This window comes from Chiloscyllium plagiosum, chromosome 2 (assembly GCF_004010195.1).
Source record: "Chiloscyllium plagiosum isolate BGI_BamShark_2017 chromosome 2, ASM401019v2, whole genome shotgun sequence".
NCBI classification, from domain to species: domain Eukaryota; kingdom Metazoa; phylum Chordata; class Chondrichthyes; order Orectolobiformes; family Hemiscylliidae; genus Chiloscyllium; species Chiloscyllium plagiosum.
The window spans coordinates 14,049,669-14,066,387 of NC_057711.1; the positions used below are offsets into that span (position 1 = coordinate 14,049,669).

At 42.8% G+C, this 16,719-nt stretch overlaps 1 protein-coding gene across 1 annotated transcript in view; it reads left to right on the forward strand.

The window, feature by feature from the left end:
* Positions 1 to 16,719, forward strand: part of galntl6 (polypeptide N-acetylgalactosaminyltransferase like 6) — a 242,319-nt gene that overhangs the window by 111,682 nt on the left and 113,918 nt on the right. The window contains exon 6 of the mRNA XM_043674606.1: positions 11,172 to 11,393. Within this exon, the coding sequence (XP_043530541.1) occupies positions 11,172 to 11,393 (222 nt within the window). The remainder of the gene's footprint in view (positions 1 to 11,171; positions 11,394 to 16,719) is intronic.

Sequence of the window (16,719 nt, forward strand, 5' to 3'; positions counted from 1 at the left end):
AAATTGAAGGGAAAGTTAGAACAAGAGAAGTCAAGAAAGACAACTATACCAATGAGGCAGCAGAAAACTCAAAGGGATCATGCTGTAAGGTTGAGTGAAATAGGAGTTGATGGGAAGGGTGAGGGCAGTAACAAATTAAAAATACTATACATGAATGCACGAAGCATTAGACATAAGATGGATGAGCTTGAGGCTGTATTGGAAATTGGCAGATACGATATTGTGGGGATAACTGAGATGTGGCTTCAAGTGGACAGGGCCTGGGAAATGAATATTCAAGGCTATACGTGCTATTGTAAGGACAGACTGATGGGCAGAGGGGGTGGGGTGGCCATGTTGGTAAGGGATGATATTCAGTCCCTTGCGCGGGGGGACCTAGAATCTGGGGATGTAGAGTCGGTATGGATAGAGCTGAGAAATTCCAAGGGTAAAAAGACCCTCTTGGGAGTTATCTACAGGCCACCAAATAGTAGTCTGGATGTCGGATGTAAGTTGAATCAGGAGCTGAAATTGGCCTGTCGCAAAGATGTTACTACAGTTGTTATGGGGGATTTCAATATGCAGGTAAACTGGGAGAATCAGGATGGTATTGGACCTCAAGAAAAAGACTTTGTGGAGTGCCTCTGAGATGGATTCTTAGAACAGCTGGTGCTGGAGCTGACCAGGGAGAAGGCAATTCTGGATCTGGTAATGTGCAACGAACCAGCATTGATCAGGGACCGCGAAGTGAAGGAGCCATTGGGAAGTAGTGACCATAATACAATAAGCTTCAATCTGCAATTTGAGAGAGAGAGGGTACAATTGGAAGTGACAATATTTCTGTTGAATAAAGGGAACTATGGAGCTATGAGGGAGGAGCTAGCCAAAGCTCAATGGTGCAATACCTTAGCAGGGATGACAGTGGAGGAACAATGGCAGATATTTCTGTGTACAATGCAGCAGTTGCAGGATCAGTTCATTCCAAAAAGGAAGAAAGATCCTAGGAGGAGGCATGGGTGGCCGTGGCTGACGAGGGTAGTTAAGAAATATATAAAGTTAAAAGAGAAAAAGTATAACATAGAACAAAGAAATGGCAGAAGAGTTGAATTGGTACTTCAGATCTGTGTTCACTGGGGAGGACACAAGCAATCTCCCTGAGGTAACAGTGGCTGAAGGACCTAAACTTAAGGGAATTTATATTTGCCAGGAATTGGTGTTGGAGAGACTGTTAGGTCTGAAGGTTAATAAGTCCCCAGGGCCTGATAGTCTACATCCCAGGGTACTGAAAGAGGTGGCTCGAGAAATCGTGGATGCGTTGGTGATTATTTTCCAGAGTTCGATATATTTGGGATCAGTTCCAGTGGATTGGAGGGTGGCTAATGTTGTACCACTTTTTAAGAAAGGTGGGAGAGAGAAAGCAGGAAATTATAGACCAGTTCATCTGACCTCAGTGGTGGGAAAGATGCTGGAGTCTATTATAAAGGATGAAATTACGACACATCTGGACAGTAGTAACAGGATAGGTCAGAGTCAGCATGGATTTATGAAGGGGAAATCATGCTTGACTAATCTTTTGGAATTTTTTGAGGATGTAACTCTGAAGATGGACGAGGGAGATCCAGTAGATGTAGTGTACCTGGACTTTCAGAAAGCTTTTGATAAAATCCCACATAGGAGGCTAGTGAGAAAATTAGGGCGCATGGTGTTGGGGGCAAATTACTAACTTGGATTGAAAGTTGGGTGGCTGACAGGAAACAAAGAGTAGTGATAAACGGCTCCATTTTGGAATGGCAGGCAGTGACTCTGGGGTACTGCAGGGATCAGTGCTAGGACCGCAGCTTTTTACAATATATATTAATGATATAGAAGATGGTATTAGTTATAACATTAACAAATTTGCTGAAGATACTAAGCTGGGTGGCAGGGTGAAATGTGAGGAGGATGTTAGGAGATTACAGGGTGACCTGGACAGGTTAGGTGAGTGGTCAGATACATGGCAGATGCAGTTTAATGTGGATAAATGTATGGTTATCCACTTTGGTGGCAAGAACAGGAAGGCAGATTACTACCTAAATGGAATCAATTTAGGTAATGGGACAGTACAGAGAGATCTGGGTGTTCTTATACACCAGTCAATGAAGGTAAGCATGTCGGTACAGCAGGTAGTGAAGAAGGCTAATAACATGCTGGCCTTCATAACAAGAGGGATTGAGTGTAGAAGCAAAGAGGTTCTTCTGCACCTGTACAGGGCCCTGGTGAGACCACACCTGGAGTATTGTGTGCAGTTCTGGTCTCTAAATTTGAGGAAAGACATTCTGGCTATTGAGGGAGTGCAGCATAGGTTGACGGGGTCAATTCCTGCAATGGCAGGACTACCTTACGCTGAAAGACTGGAGCGACTGGGCTTGTATATCCTTGAGTTTAGAAGACGGAGAGGGGATCTGATTGAGACGTATAAGATTATTAAAGGATTGGACAAGCTGGAAGCAGGAAACATGTTTCCGCTGATGGGTGAGTGCCGAACCAGAGGACACAGCTTAAAATTACGGTGTAGACCATTTAGGACAGAGATGAGGAGAAACTTCTTCACCCAGAGAGTGGTGGCTGTGTGAAATGCTCTGCCCCAGAGGCAGTGGAGGCCCAGTCTCTGGATTCATTTAAGAAAGAGTTGGATAGAGCTCTCAAGGATAGTGGAATCAAGGGTTATGGAGATAAGGCAGGAAGAGGATACTGATTAAGGATGATCAGCCATGATCATATTGAATGGTGGTGCAGGCTTGAAGGGCAGAATGGCCTACTCCTGCACCTATTGTCTATTGTCTATTGTCTATAAAACCCACTCTACTATTTCAAAATAAAAAATAAAATCTCCTTGAATTTTGCTAAACAAAAATAAAAACCCTAATATTCTGGGGAAAAAAACAAAAATAAAGAAGCAAACAAAAACTGGCTCTCCCTTTACTCTATCCCCTTTAGTCTGTTTTGGTGCAGAGACCACAAGGGGCAAAGGAAATTAGATTCAAGCCAGCTGAATTTATAATGTGAAGTTGAGGCTGACTGTTCACTGATGTTTTTTAATTCATGTATGGAATGTGGGTGTCACTGACTAGGCCAGCATTTATTACCCATCTCTATTTGCCCAGAGGGCATTTAAGAGTCACCACATTGCTGTGGATCTGTAGGCCTGACTAGGTAAGGATGGCACTTTCCTTCCCAGAAGGATATTAGTGAACCAGATGGGTTTTTCTGACAATTCGCAATAGTTTTATAATCATCTTAATTCCAGGTTTTTACTGACTTCAAATTCCACCATCTTCCATAGCAGGACTCAAACCCCGAACCTCAGGACGTTACCTGGGTCTCTGGATCAACACACTCCTGATGAAGGGCTTAAGCCTGTAACATCAATTCTCCTGCGACTGGAATGCTGCCTGGCCTGCTGTGCTTTTCCAGCATCACCCTCTCATCTCTGGATTAACAATCCAGCAATAGTATCACAAGACCATCGCCTCCCCTTTGAGTGTCTATAAGATTATTGCTGGGATAACAAGGGATCAGCCTTTCTTTCTGATGTTGTAATTAGATCACTTCAACAGCTCATTCTTAATTATTTTGAGTAATGGTCTTCTAAGTTCTTTTGTTAAAAGTTGATCAGCAGTCTCAGGAACTGACCTTGCAAAAAGAAAAATAAAATTGTGGTCTATTCAGACAGGTTTCATTCTGGGACTTGTCCAGTATTACCAACAGCTGGGACCATATCACAATCAAAAGATAATGCTCTTAACATAGACATGGTGTCATGCATAAATTTTCCTTCCGCTCCAATCTATTACCGTCCACTCATCCACTACCAATGATTGCCCTGTTCTCTGACAGCAGTTACGATACATGATAGTGCTGATAAAAGCCACCTTTTGAAGATATTTTGAAACTTTGTCGCTCAGTAATGTTTTCCAACCCTACTATTAGATGTCTTTTTTTTGTTCCAAGTGTCAATCTCTGATGTTGCTCTGACCATGTTCATCGCTAATGTTACTGCTTCTTGGGTTGCAAATTTTGCTTTGCTTTTGACCTGTGTGAATCAGATGCTGAATGTTGTTATTCCTTTCTGTCAAGAGTTGAAAGAAGAAAAGAAATCATTTTCATTTGCGTCACATTTCACGTCCTCAGAATATCTGAAAGCACCTTACAGCTGATGAAATGTCATTCAGTGCAAGTCTGTGTGGTAATATGGGAAATGTAGCATACATATGTGCCCCGCAAGCTCCCATAAGCAGTAATGGCAAAATGATTACCAGGGAAACTGTCCACACGATTTCCCCTCCCCCCCAACTTTTTACTGAATCGGGCTGTGGGGATTTTCACATCTTGCAGAATGACAGCAGACAGTGCCTCAATTCAATAATTCATCAGATTTAAGTAGTACCTCTGATAGTGCAGGACTCCCTCAGTACTGCACTACAGCCCACAGAATCCCTACAGCATGGGAAGAGGCCATTCAACCTGCTGAACCTGCAACAAAATGGTGAAAAGCAACCCACCCAGACCCATGAGTTTGCCCAACGATGCAGCCTTTTCCAGCCCATTCATGGGACCAATGATAGAGGGTCTGGATGAGCAAATTGTTTGAGCTTCGGGCTGACAAGTCCCCAAGTCCTAATGGACTAGATTCTCGGGTCTTAAATGTGGCTCATGAGGTAGTTGATACTTTGGTTTCTAATTTTCTAAAAATTCCCTTGATTCCGCAATTCCATTGGAGTATAGTGAATGTAGCTACTTTATTCAAGAAACAAGAAAGAGAAAAGGCAAGAAGCTACAAGCAATGTCTGACACACCTCAGAAAAGATGTTCAGAACTATTATTAGCAATGTTATAGCAGGGCACTTAGAAAAGTTCATGGTCATTAGACATAGTCAAAATGGTTCTGTGAAAGGGAAATAATGTTTAATCATTTTAAGGTGCTCTTTGAGGAAGTAACATGTGCTGTGGATAGAGGAAAGCCAGTTGATATACTGTACTTAGATAAGGAGCCACATTAAAGGTTGTTGTAGAAAGTGCAAATTTATAGTGTACAGGGTAAAATATGGCATGATAAAAGGTTGCCTAGCCAACAGATGTAACGAGTGGTGTGGCACAGGGATCATGGCTGGGACCTCAGCATTTTACAAACTATATATCTGACTTGAAAGGGCTCTTATGGCTGAGTGGGTAGCATTCATACCTCTGAGTCAGATAGTTTGGGTTCAGGTCCCACCTACCCAGACATATGCTCTAAGAGAATAAAGGCAAAATACTACAGAGGCTGCAAATTTGAAACCAATGCAGAGAACAGTAGAGGGAACTCAGCAAGTCTAGCAGCATCTGTGGAAAGGGAAACAGGTAATTAGGAATATTAATAAAATGTTTATAAGTTAATATGGGGTATTTGGTACCATCAAGGGAGGTTAAACTTCATTTGTACAGGACACAGGTGAAACCATATCTGGACCACCATGGATAGTATTGGAGTCTCCTTAGTTAGGAAGTGCATTTGAGGCAATTTATGTGAAATTTAAGGGTTAAATACTTGAAATGACAAATTACCTAATAAGGAAAGGTTGGACAGGCTTGGCTTGTATCCATTAGCGTTTATAAGTCTAAACTTTATGTTACATTAAATTAGAGTTTATATTAAAGCAACTTGTTTAAAGAGGTCTTGATAGAGTGGATGTGAAAAGGGTGCTTCTTCTTGTTAGAGAATCTAGAATCGGGGACATAATTTAAAAATAAGGAGTCACTCATTTCAGGCAGAGTTAGAAGAATGTCTTTTTTCTTACGGAAGGTTGTACATATTTGGAACTCCTCTTCTGCAGAACACAATGGAAGCAAGGTCTTTGACTATTAAGGCAAGATAAATTGTTGATAAGCGAGGGGGTGAAAGATTTTCAAGGGTAGGGTAATTATGTCAGTCATGATTTTATTGCATTAGGTTCAAGGAATCTGGTGCCCTGCTCCTGCTCCTGTACATTTATATGGCTCTATAGCTTGGCCCTGGGAAGCCATCCAGGCAAGGAGTTGTGCCAGTCTGATACCATGAAGGTTCAATTGGCCTCAACCTATCTCCAAGTGCTCCAAACTGAGCAATTATCTAACTACCATTGCTGGACGTATGGCTAAACAATTCACCAAAACCCCTCGGACAGCACCTTCCAAACTCATGACCTGTATCATTGAGAAGGTCAAGGGCAGTTACAAGGGAACACTACACCACCAGGCTTGTCTCTAAGCCACTTACTAACCTGACTTGGAAATATATCGGCCATTCCTTCTCTGTCATTGGGTTGAAACCCTGGAATTCCCTTCCTCACAGCACGTTCGGTATATCTACACCACATAGACTGCAGCTGATTCAAGAATGCCGCTCACCTCCACTTTCACAAAGGTAATTAGCAATGGGCAATAAATGCTCCCCTAGCCAGGGATGCCCACATCCCAGAAACTAATGAAAACAACTCTCTGAGAGTGCACCTCCAGGGCAATTACACGGCGGCAGCAAAGCATTGACTAACCAATGCAGCCGTGCTCATTTGCTGCCTCACTTGACTTCTAGCCTGACTCTAACTCTGTCACAAAATCCAGCCGCAAGCCTCTGGAGTGATCTCTAGGTGAGATTTTATTGCGCTTCAGGTGGGAGGCTAGGATATGGGACTCAGAGTAAATCTTAGGTAGACACGTCAGGAAGGCCCATTTTGGTCACCTTTGCCATCATCATAGGAGCACTGGCAGATCAGGTATAACTTCTTCACCATTGTGTGTCTTCCTAACTTGTGCGATTTCTTGCCCTTGCCACATGTCACTGGACATTTGACGCATCAGTGATGGCATTATTAAACTTGCTGTTTCCTTGGCAGCAAATTCAAGTCCAATTTTGCCCTCGTCACCCAATAAAGAGAGAGAGAGAGACAGACGTGGAAACTTTCCAAATGCAGTTTTATGATTAAGTTAGAGTCAGATGGAAGTATCTTCTGCTGTCTGTATTGTCCCATCATTAAATAAATGCTGTCCAGGAACAGCGTTCTCTCCATGCTGACAAATCAACTCAATGCCAGGCCCTTCTGGCGGTGTCTGAAATCCATCCCATTCTGCAAACATCAAGGTGTCCCTATCAACCTACCACCACACTGTGGTGCAGGTTTCTAGAGAAAGACAGAGAGAAAACAAGGGGCGAGTCTCTCATTAAACAACTGCACAAAGTCTGATGGCCGCCATGCAGCTGCCTTGAATTAAAATTTAAAAGGATCATAATTGGTTGTAAATTATTCAGTACTAGTAATGCACTTTGAGTCACTTTAATTACATGGGAGTAACAAGTTAATCGCCACAGTCGACAGAAGAAATTATATGTGTTTATATGTGGACAGGAGCTGCTGGGTGTGAAAACTGCGAAGGTGCAGAGGTAATTTACACATCATGTGGTAATCAATAAGGAAAACATGTTACAAGCAACACTGCTCAGCATGATATTGCCAGGGCATCTGCAACTCCTGCCAACTTGTCACGCGATGAATTAATGTACAACACTGTGTTAATGCCCAGCGTCCACTTGTTTACTTCAATACTACCCTGCTATCAACCAAGCTCTGTTCTGTGCTAAAACAATGGCCACACAACCAAACCTACGTGTTTAACACTGTGAGGTTTTGATTACAAGGCATTGACGAAGGTGTCAAGAATAATAGTTTGGATACTATGGAAATTTAAGGATGCAGAGATAAGGCAGGAAAGTAAATATTCGACCAAAGCCTCCCTTTATTCACTCATGGGATGTCGGCATCGCTGGCTGGGCCAGCATTTATTGTCCCAGAGGAGGCGTTGGTGAGCTGCCTTCTTGAACCGCTACAGTCCATTTAGAAACAAAAAAGGAATAATGGAAGGCCATTCGGCACTTTGAGCTAGCTCCTCAATTCAAATTGATTATGGCTGATCACCCAACTGTGTACCTGCTTTCACCGCATACCTCTGGATCCCTTTATCCCTAATAACTAGATGTGTGTCCTTCGTGAAAACTTTCAACATTATACTCTCAACCACCTTCTGTGGCAGAGTTACAAAGGTTCACCACCAACCTGATGAGGAATTTTTTATTCCAGTCCTAAATGGCCTACCCTGTATCCATAGACTGTGATCCCTTGTTCTGAACTCTCCAATTATCAGGAACAACATTCCTACATTTCTCCTCTCCTGTTCAGTTTGAATTTTAGAGGTTTCTATGAGATCCCTGCACATTCTTCTAAACTCTGAATATAATCCTAAACAATCCAGATTCTCTTCAAAGATCAGTATTGTGATCCCAGGAATCAGTGTTGAGAAATTTTATAGTGCTAAAGGCATTCCACAAATGCAGTCTGTTGCTGTTTTGGGCTTTACAAGGGAGCTGAAATAGTGTGTTCTATGCAAGTCCAGCTACGTCTGTTATGAAAGAGCTTCCAGTTGCCTCCGAACTCTAACCCAATCCCAACCCTAACCCAAAACCTAAGCCTAACTCTTGCTCTAACCCTAGCCCCAACCCTAACCCTAACCTTAACCCTCATCCAAATCCTAATCCTAACTCTAGCCCTAACCCTAACCCTAACCCTAACCCTAACTCTAACTCTAACCCTAACCCTAGCCCTAAGCCTATCCCCAACCGTAAACCTAACCCTAATCTGAGGCTCTAGTTCAAAATGAAAAGGAATTGGAGATGGTCTCTAATGTGGTCAGCTGAACCTTCTCCAATAAATTCACTGCAAGTCATTGCAGTCAGTGGACATTGTTGCATGATAATTGTCAGAATTATCATCTCCCAAAGAAAGGTGGGAGGGGCCTGCAGTCACGTTAGTTGTAAATTGTTCCAAATAATCACCGCTTTCATTTTCACCCCTTTGAGTTTAAAAGCATCTGACGAACCCTCCAGGAAGAGGTGGGCCCCTCATGATTATATGTTGATGAGGCTCAGATTTTCTGGGAGCTCAGATGTTCCAAGCTGTTGAGAAAATCTAGCATCTCAAGGGAGATGTGACTGACTGAATGCAGCAGGTTAGTTTACGCAATATCATAGCATGTCCTCATCTCTTCAATCTCCTCTGTCTCTGCAAACCTCTGAGAATTGAGTTCTTCATAGCAACCTCGGGAGCATTCCTAATTTATAACGTTCCTAATTTATTGGCCGCACATTCAACTATCAAGGCTGTAAGCCCCATCCCTAACCTTTATACATTTTATCCAGCATTGCTTGTGAGTTGAGAGGAGAATTTGAGCTCCCTCCAGCCCTTCAAGCAATTCTTCTGTTGTAAGTGGGTGGTCCACCTTGCGGTGTTTCTCTGTCTCCAATGCCTTCCAATTGCTGGTCTGATTTACTGAACCCCTCAAAACGCACAATGCTGCTTGTTTACTGGGGCCGTCATCAATGGCTACAGCCTCCTCCCTGCCTAGCAGCTGGCTGTTCAGTGGGGCAGGAAATGGAGCAAGAAAAACAAAAATGACAGTGATATCCTGGCATTGGATTCGGCAGCACCTCCACTTGCCCAGCCATTCTCAAATGTCTTCCAATCATCGAAAACATGTTCTGTCTGTGCACCTTCCCTCCCCTCCCCTGACCCAAACCTCTCCTTGACATTTAGAACAGTGTTGCATAGCTCTCTATTGCCCACTCACAGAACTGTTATGGCCATTTGATCCATCACACCCATCGCAGCTCACCACATGAGCATTATGACTTAGTGCCATTCTCCTTCCTTTACCCCATAACCGTGCACATTGATTCTATTTACATAATCACCTATTTCCCTCTTCAATGCCTGAACCTGCCTCAACTACACTTCCAGGTAGTGCATTGTACATTCCAAACCCTAATTATTTACAGCGTGAATTTTTTGTTTCCTCCCTGCTGCATTTCTTTTGAAACTTACTTTAAATCACTAAACCCTTATTCCCAATTTTTTTTATTGAGGTTTGAAACATCAGGGTTCTGAAAGGTTTCTCCCTCTCCACCCCATCCTGACCCTTCCTGATTTTGAAAATTTTGATCTTATCTCACCTTTAGCCATCTTCTGTCCAATAAAAACAGTTTCAATGCTTCCAATCTATTTTCGTAACTGAGGCTTCTCATCACTGTAACCGCTCTTGTAAACTGCAGTTCACTATAGTAAACTCACTTCTAAATACTTAACAGAGATGTTCAAACTTACAAGTGTCTTTAATGGAACAGGCGAGGAAAAACAGCTTTTACTGGGACAACAGGGGCATCAGTAAAGAACTGGGGCAAGTGAAGATATGCTTTATTCAGTAAATTGTTACAAGTCAGATAACTCCAGGTTAAAGTCCAATATGTTTATTTGAATCACAAGATTTTGAAGAACTGTACCTTCATCAGATGAAGTGTGACTAATGAAGGAGCAGCACTTCAAAAGCTTGTGATTTCAAATAAACCTGTTGGACTATAACCTGGTGTCAAGTGACTTCTGACTTTGTCCACCCCAGTCCAACACTGGCGCCTCCACCATCTAGTAACTTGTTTTTAATAGAATTATAGAAATCCCACAGTGTGGAAGCAGGCCATTCAGCCCATCAAATCCACACCGACCCCTCGAAGAGCATCCCACTCAGGGCCTACCCCCTCCCCTATGCCTGTAACCCTGCATTCTCCATGGCTAATCTACGTGGCTTGCACATCCCTGGGACACTACGGGCAATTTAGCATGGCCAACCTACCTAACCTGCACATCTTTGGACTGTGGAAGGAAACCAGAGCACCCGGAGGAAACCCACGCAGACACGGTGAGAATGTACAAACTCCACACAGACAGTCACCCGAAGGTAGAATCGAACCTGGTCCCTAGTGCTATGAGCCCCCATGTGCTGTCTAAAATGATAGTGGAAACAGATTCAATTTTCAATTGTTCGAATGCCTGGCTCCTGCTGAAAATGTGTACATTTGTAAATATTTGTGAAAGACAAATTTGAAGGCAATAGGGAAAGAGTAGGAGCATTGGAAATAGTTGAATAGATCTTACAAAGAACCCATGCCTGTAGGATGGATTGAATGGCTTCCATTTACAGCAAACTTCTATTACATAGACAACATGAAGATTGATCTCTTAAATACACAGTTAAGCAGTTTACATGAACCTTATAATGCCAGGATGGTAACTGGATTTTTTTACCATTGTTCTTAGAATTTGAAGCGAGTGGCAGAGACCTGGATGGACGAATATGCAGAATACATCTACCAGCGGAGACCCGAGTACCGGCACCTCTCCACTGGAGACCTCACCGCCCAGAAAATGTTACGGAAGCACCTGAAATGCAAGGACTTCAAGTGGTTCATGACAGAAGTGGCCTGGGACCTGCCCAAGTACTACCCTCCTGTGGAACCCTCGCCCGCCGCCTGGGGAGAAGTGAGTACGAGGAAAGACAGATTGGCACCCCATGTGCTGGTGCTTGAAGTCACTATTAACCACAAATCACAGTCACATCACATTGTCACATCAACACACACACACACACACACACACACACCACACACACACACACACACACACACACACACACACCTTGGGTGGCAGCACTGTCATCTCTCAGTCAGAATGTCATAGGATTTAGTTCCTCGCTTTGAGACCTAATGAAATAACCCAAGTTGATATTTTCAATCCTTTATTGAGAGAGTGCTGCACTGTCAGAGGTGCAACCTTTTCAGAAGGTCATGGTCCCATCAATCCTCAGAGACGACTATAAAAGATCCCATTATACCTATCTTGAAGAAGAGCAGGAGGGAGTCCTCCCCAGTGTCCTATCCAATAGTTAACACTCAGCTGACATCGCTAAATATATCAAAATGAGCACATTCTAACTTTGATGGCTTGCTGTTTACAGATTGATTGCTGTGTTTCCTTACATTGCAACAATAATTGTATTTGTAAATTGCTTGATAGTTAATGAAGTGCTTTGGAATGTTCTGACATTATGAAAGAGAATGTAAGTCGAAGTGTCTTGTGTTATAGTGGTAACATCCTTACTTCTGGGCCAAGTCCCATCTGTTCCAGATCATAGCATCTTTGAGAAGTTTGATTAGAAGTATTTCTGAAAGCAAGCCTCTCATTTAAACCGTTCTCTGAGACCATGTTTTAGTTCATTCTCTAATTTGCATGATCCTCTGGTGGCCCTGTTAGAAGCAGCCAAAGGAATTTACTGTGAGAGTCTCCATGTGACACTTCTTTATGACTTTCTGTTCTCCATTTCTGTCTGCAATTCTCATTTTCCAAAAGCGTCCTGAATTTGGAACCAGCTAGCAGGTTTTTGACAATGGGAAGGACCCATACTATTACCGAAATTATGAGCTAACTCAGACTGGAAGAGGACATTCCAATAAGGGGTGTTGGTGTCATGATAATATCGCTGGCTTAATAATTCAGAACTCCAGGTAAATGGTCTGAGGCATAGGTGCAAATCTCATCATGTCAGATTGTAAATTTGAATTCAATATGGAAAATAAGCTGGAATTAAATTGCTAATCTAATGGTAAGCCACTGCTGATTTGATTTTTCTGTTTTCTCAAAAAAACAACTGGTTCACTAATGTCCTTCATGGAGAGAAATCTGCCATCCTTACCTGGTCTGACTGACATGTAACTCCAGACCTACAGCAATGTGACTGACTCTTAACTGCTCATTGGACAAGTAGGGTTAGGAAATAAATGTTGGCCTAGTCAGCAACATCCCATTAACAAACGGTAGGAAATTACTGGTATGGGACGGTATAGAGGCTCAGTGGTTAGCACTGCTACATCACAGGGCCAGGGGCCCAGGTTTGATTCCAGCCTCGGGTGACTGTCTGTGTAGAGTTTGCACATTCTTCCTGTGTCTGCGTGGGTTTGCTCCGGTTTCCTCCCACAGTCAAAAGATGTGCAGGTGAGGTGAATTGGCTATGTTCAATTGCCCATCGTGTCCAGGGATGTGTAGAGAAGGTGCATTAGTCAGGGGTAAATATAAGGTAGAGGGAATGAGTCTGGATGGGTCATGCTTTGAAGGGTCGGTGTGGACTTGTTGGACTGGGGCCTGTTTCCACACTGTAGGTATTCTGTTCTATTCTCTAATATAAATGGGAAGGTAGGGAATGTGGAAGAAAATAGAAATTTGATGTAAATTTAAATTTGATCAATTAAAGCTGGTTGATGGGTACAAAAAATTGATTTAAAAAATTGAAAGAATCATCTTATACGAGCTGGAATATAAAGAAGTGGAGATTTGTATCTGATGCATCAAGCTCCGGTTAGATGCCAACAAGAATGCTGTGGCAATTCTGCAGGAAGGATATTTTATCTTTGGAGAAGGGGAAGCATAATATTCACCATCATGATAATGGGGATAATGGGGTAAAAGGATTGAATTATGGGGACAGGCGGCAGAGACCTTTTCTTTATTCATTCCATAGTGGGACATGGGTGTCGTTGGCTGATGAGCATTTTCTGTCCATCTCTATTGCCCTTTAGAAGGTGGTGGTGAGCTGCCTTCTTGAACCACTGCAGTCCACATGTTGTGCATTGATCTACAATGCCGTTAGGGAGGGAATTCCAGGATATTGACCCAGCAACGATGAAAGAACAGCAATATATTTCCAAGTCAGGGTAGTAATTGGCTACGAGGCGGTGGTGTTCTCATATATCTGCTGTGCCCTTGTCCTTCTATATGGAAGTGATCATCAGTTTGGAAGGTGTTGTCTAATGATATTTGGTGCATCTTGTACATAATACACTCTGTTGCTACTGAGCATTGATGGTGGAGGGAGTGGATGTTTGTGGATGTGGTGCCAATCAAGTGGACTTGATTGGCACCACATATCCTGGATATTTTCAAGTTTCTTGAGTGTTGTTGGAGCTGCATTCATCCAGGCAAGTGGGGAGTATTCCATTTGACTTATGCCTTGTTGATGGTGGACAGTCTTTGGGGAATCAGGAGGTGAGTTATTCACTGCAGTATTCCTCGCCTTTGAACTGTTCTTGTAGCCATTGGATTGATGTAGTGAGTTCGGTTGAATTTCTGGTCAATGATAACCCCAGGATGTTGATAGTGTGGAGGCATTCAGTGATGATAACACCATTGAATGTCAAGGAGCCGTGGTTAGATTCCTGTTCTTAGACATTGTGTGGCATTTGTGTAGTGCAAATGTTCCTTGCCACTTTGTCAGCCCAAGCTTGGATATTGTCCAGTTTTTGTTGTATTTAAACATGGATTGCTTCAGTATCTGAGGAGCTGCGAATGGTGTCAAACATTGTACAACCATCGGTGAACATCCCCACTTCTGACTCTATGATGGAGGGATGCAGCTTGTGCTTCTGGGCTTGGGTATGGAAGACACAGGAATGGTTACCTTGAGGTGCTTAACATCATGGAAGAAACAAATAGAATAGAGAGAGAAAGAAAGTATTTCCTCTCATGTGAGCGTATATAACTAAAGGGTGTAACCTTAAAGCTGGAACCAGTCCATTTGGAGGCAATATTCAGAAAGGTTTCTGCACATAAAAGATAGTGTAAATCTGGAGTTAACCTCAAAAATGTTATTACAGCTGGAGAAATGGAGATTGATAGTTTTATATTAAGCCAGCAATAAAAAAAATGTCAAAGCAAGAGTATGGAGCTATGATATAAAGCCAACATGATTTAATTGAATGAATGATCGAGCCCAGGAGCAAAGTGGCCCTCTATGTTCCTATGATCTGGCAGGAAAGCCGTTCACTGCTGAGCACAAGGTTTCTTCTTCCAGTGCATCTTTGCCATCTGCAGCTAACCCAGTCAGAAGTAACGCTGCTTCCACGAACCCTGTAAATGACTACTGTTCATCCCCAGACCTGAGGGAGCTCCAGGAATCTGTGAGCATCAGAGCTTGAAAGTCACAGTCTGGGAGAGGGAGAAAACGCAGCTATCACAGACTCCCAGTCCTCATCACAAGGATCTGTGTGAAATGAATAGATTTGATCCATTAGTCTGACGGCTGACTGCACCAGGTTGCTTCAAATGTCATTTAATGTGCATTAGAACGACATTTAAACACCACAGTGTGAAGGAAGATCATCTTCTTGCCCTTTAGCCTATTCCCTAATTGTTTGCAAATGTGTTATTCATTTTTTATGCATTTAAATGCCTACTGAGTTCACTGCTAAATTGAGTTTACAACAGTTCCAATTATTTGAAAAATATTCCCTAATCTCAGCAGTGAATTAAGATATCACCAAGATTATCCATTCATCACAAACAGGTGGCATTTATATAGTAACCGTACTATTGGAACACCCCAAAGGGCTTCACGTAGGAAAAACGGATTGCTTGGTAAGTTCGAAGGGATAAAGAATGAGGAGGCCTTTGTAGATTGGGGGAAAGACCCTGAACAGATGTCCCAGAATATCAGGCCAGTTAGGAATCATGAAGCAAGAGGAGAATATAAAAGGGAATGACCTTCAATGTTTACTCCTTCTATCACCAATGCACAGTGGCAGCAGAGGATACCATCTACAACTTGCACTGCAGCAATTCATCCCAGCTTCCTCTGACAGTACATTCTAAACCCACCAACTCTGCCACTTAGAAAGGCAAGGGCAGCAGGAACATGAGAACCAGTATTCCCTCTAATCTTCATTAACATTACCTTTCATCTTCCTTTCCAGCTTTACTAGAGGTCCATGCTTGGCAGCGACTTCCAGAACTGGAGGTTAATGCTGTAGTTGGCATGCCAACACCAATCACCATGCATGCCCGCAGCCTGCAGTCCAGAGCTTAGAGTCAATACTACCACTTGCAAGTTCCCTTCTAACCCTCTCGCCATCCTGTCTCTCTTCATTCATGGGATGAGGGCGTCCCCATCTAGGCAGCATCCCTAATTGCCCAGGGCTCTGGAGTCACATGGAGGCCAGACCAGGTAAGGATGGCAGGTTCCTTCTCTAAAGGATATTAGTGAACCAGATGGGTTTTCCCCCAATAATTGTCAATGGTTTCACTGTTGTCTTTAGATTCGTAATTCCAGATTTTTATTACATTCAAATTCTACCATCTGCCGTAGCAGGATTTGAACCCAGGTCCTCAGAACATTATCTGAATCTCTAGACTAACAGTCCAGTGATAATACCACTAGGACATCACTTTCCCTTAACTTGGAACTACATCGCTATTCATTCATTCAGTAAAACCCCTGGACCTTATTCCCTGACAGCACTGAGGATGATCCTACACCACACAGCCTAGAATGATTCAAAGAAGTTGGTTCACCATCCTCTTCTGAAGGACAATTTGAGATAGCCAATAAGTACTGGTCTGGCCAATATTGCCTACATCCTGTGATTGTAAAAATATAATTGGCCACTGCATAATACTGTTCATATGTACACATATGAATGGGGATGTAAACCTGGACTAAATGGTGTGATCAGGAGAGATGGGAGAACAGGTCTTAGGGTGAAATTCTGTCACTGAGGCTTAGAACTATGACTCAAAGCCAACAGGAGAGCCACCAAGCCATTGTTAACAACAGAGATGGGAAAGAATGTGATAGGGTAGGTGCAGAGAAGCTATTTTCTATGGCTAAGGAGTTCAGAAAATGAGGGCATTATGCAAATTCAGTTAGCACTTCTTCTGACAAAGGCTAGTAGAACACTGGAATTCTGTCTCCCATTAAGCTAGGGGACAATAGGAAATGCCGATGTCAGGCTTCGCAGGTTTTGGTTAGACATGGGCATTT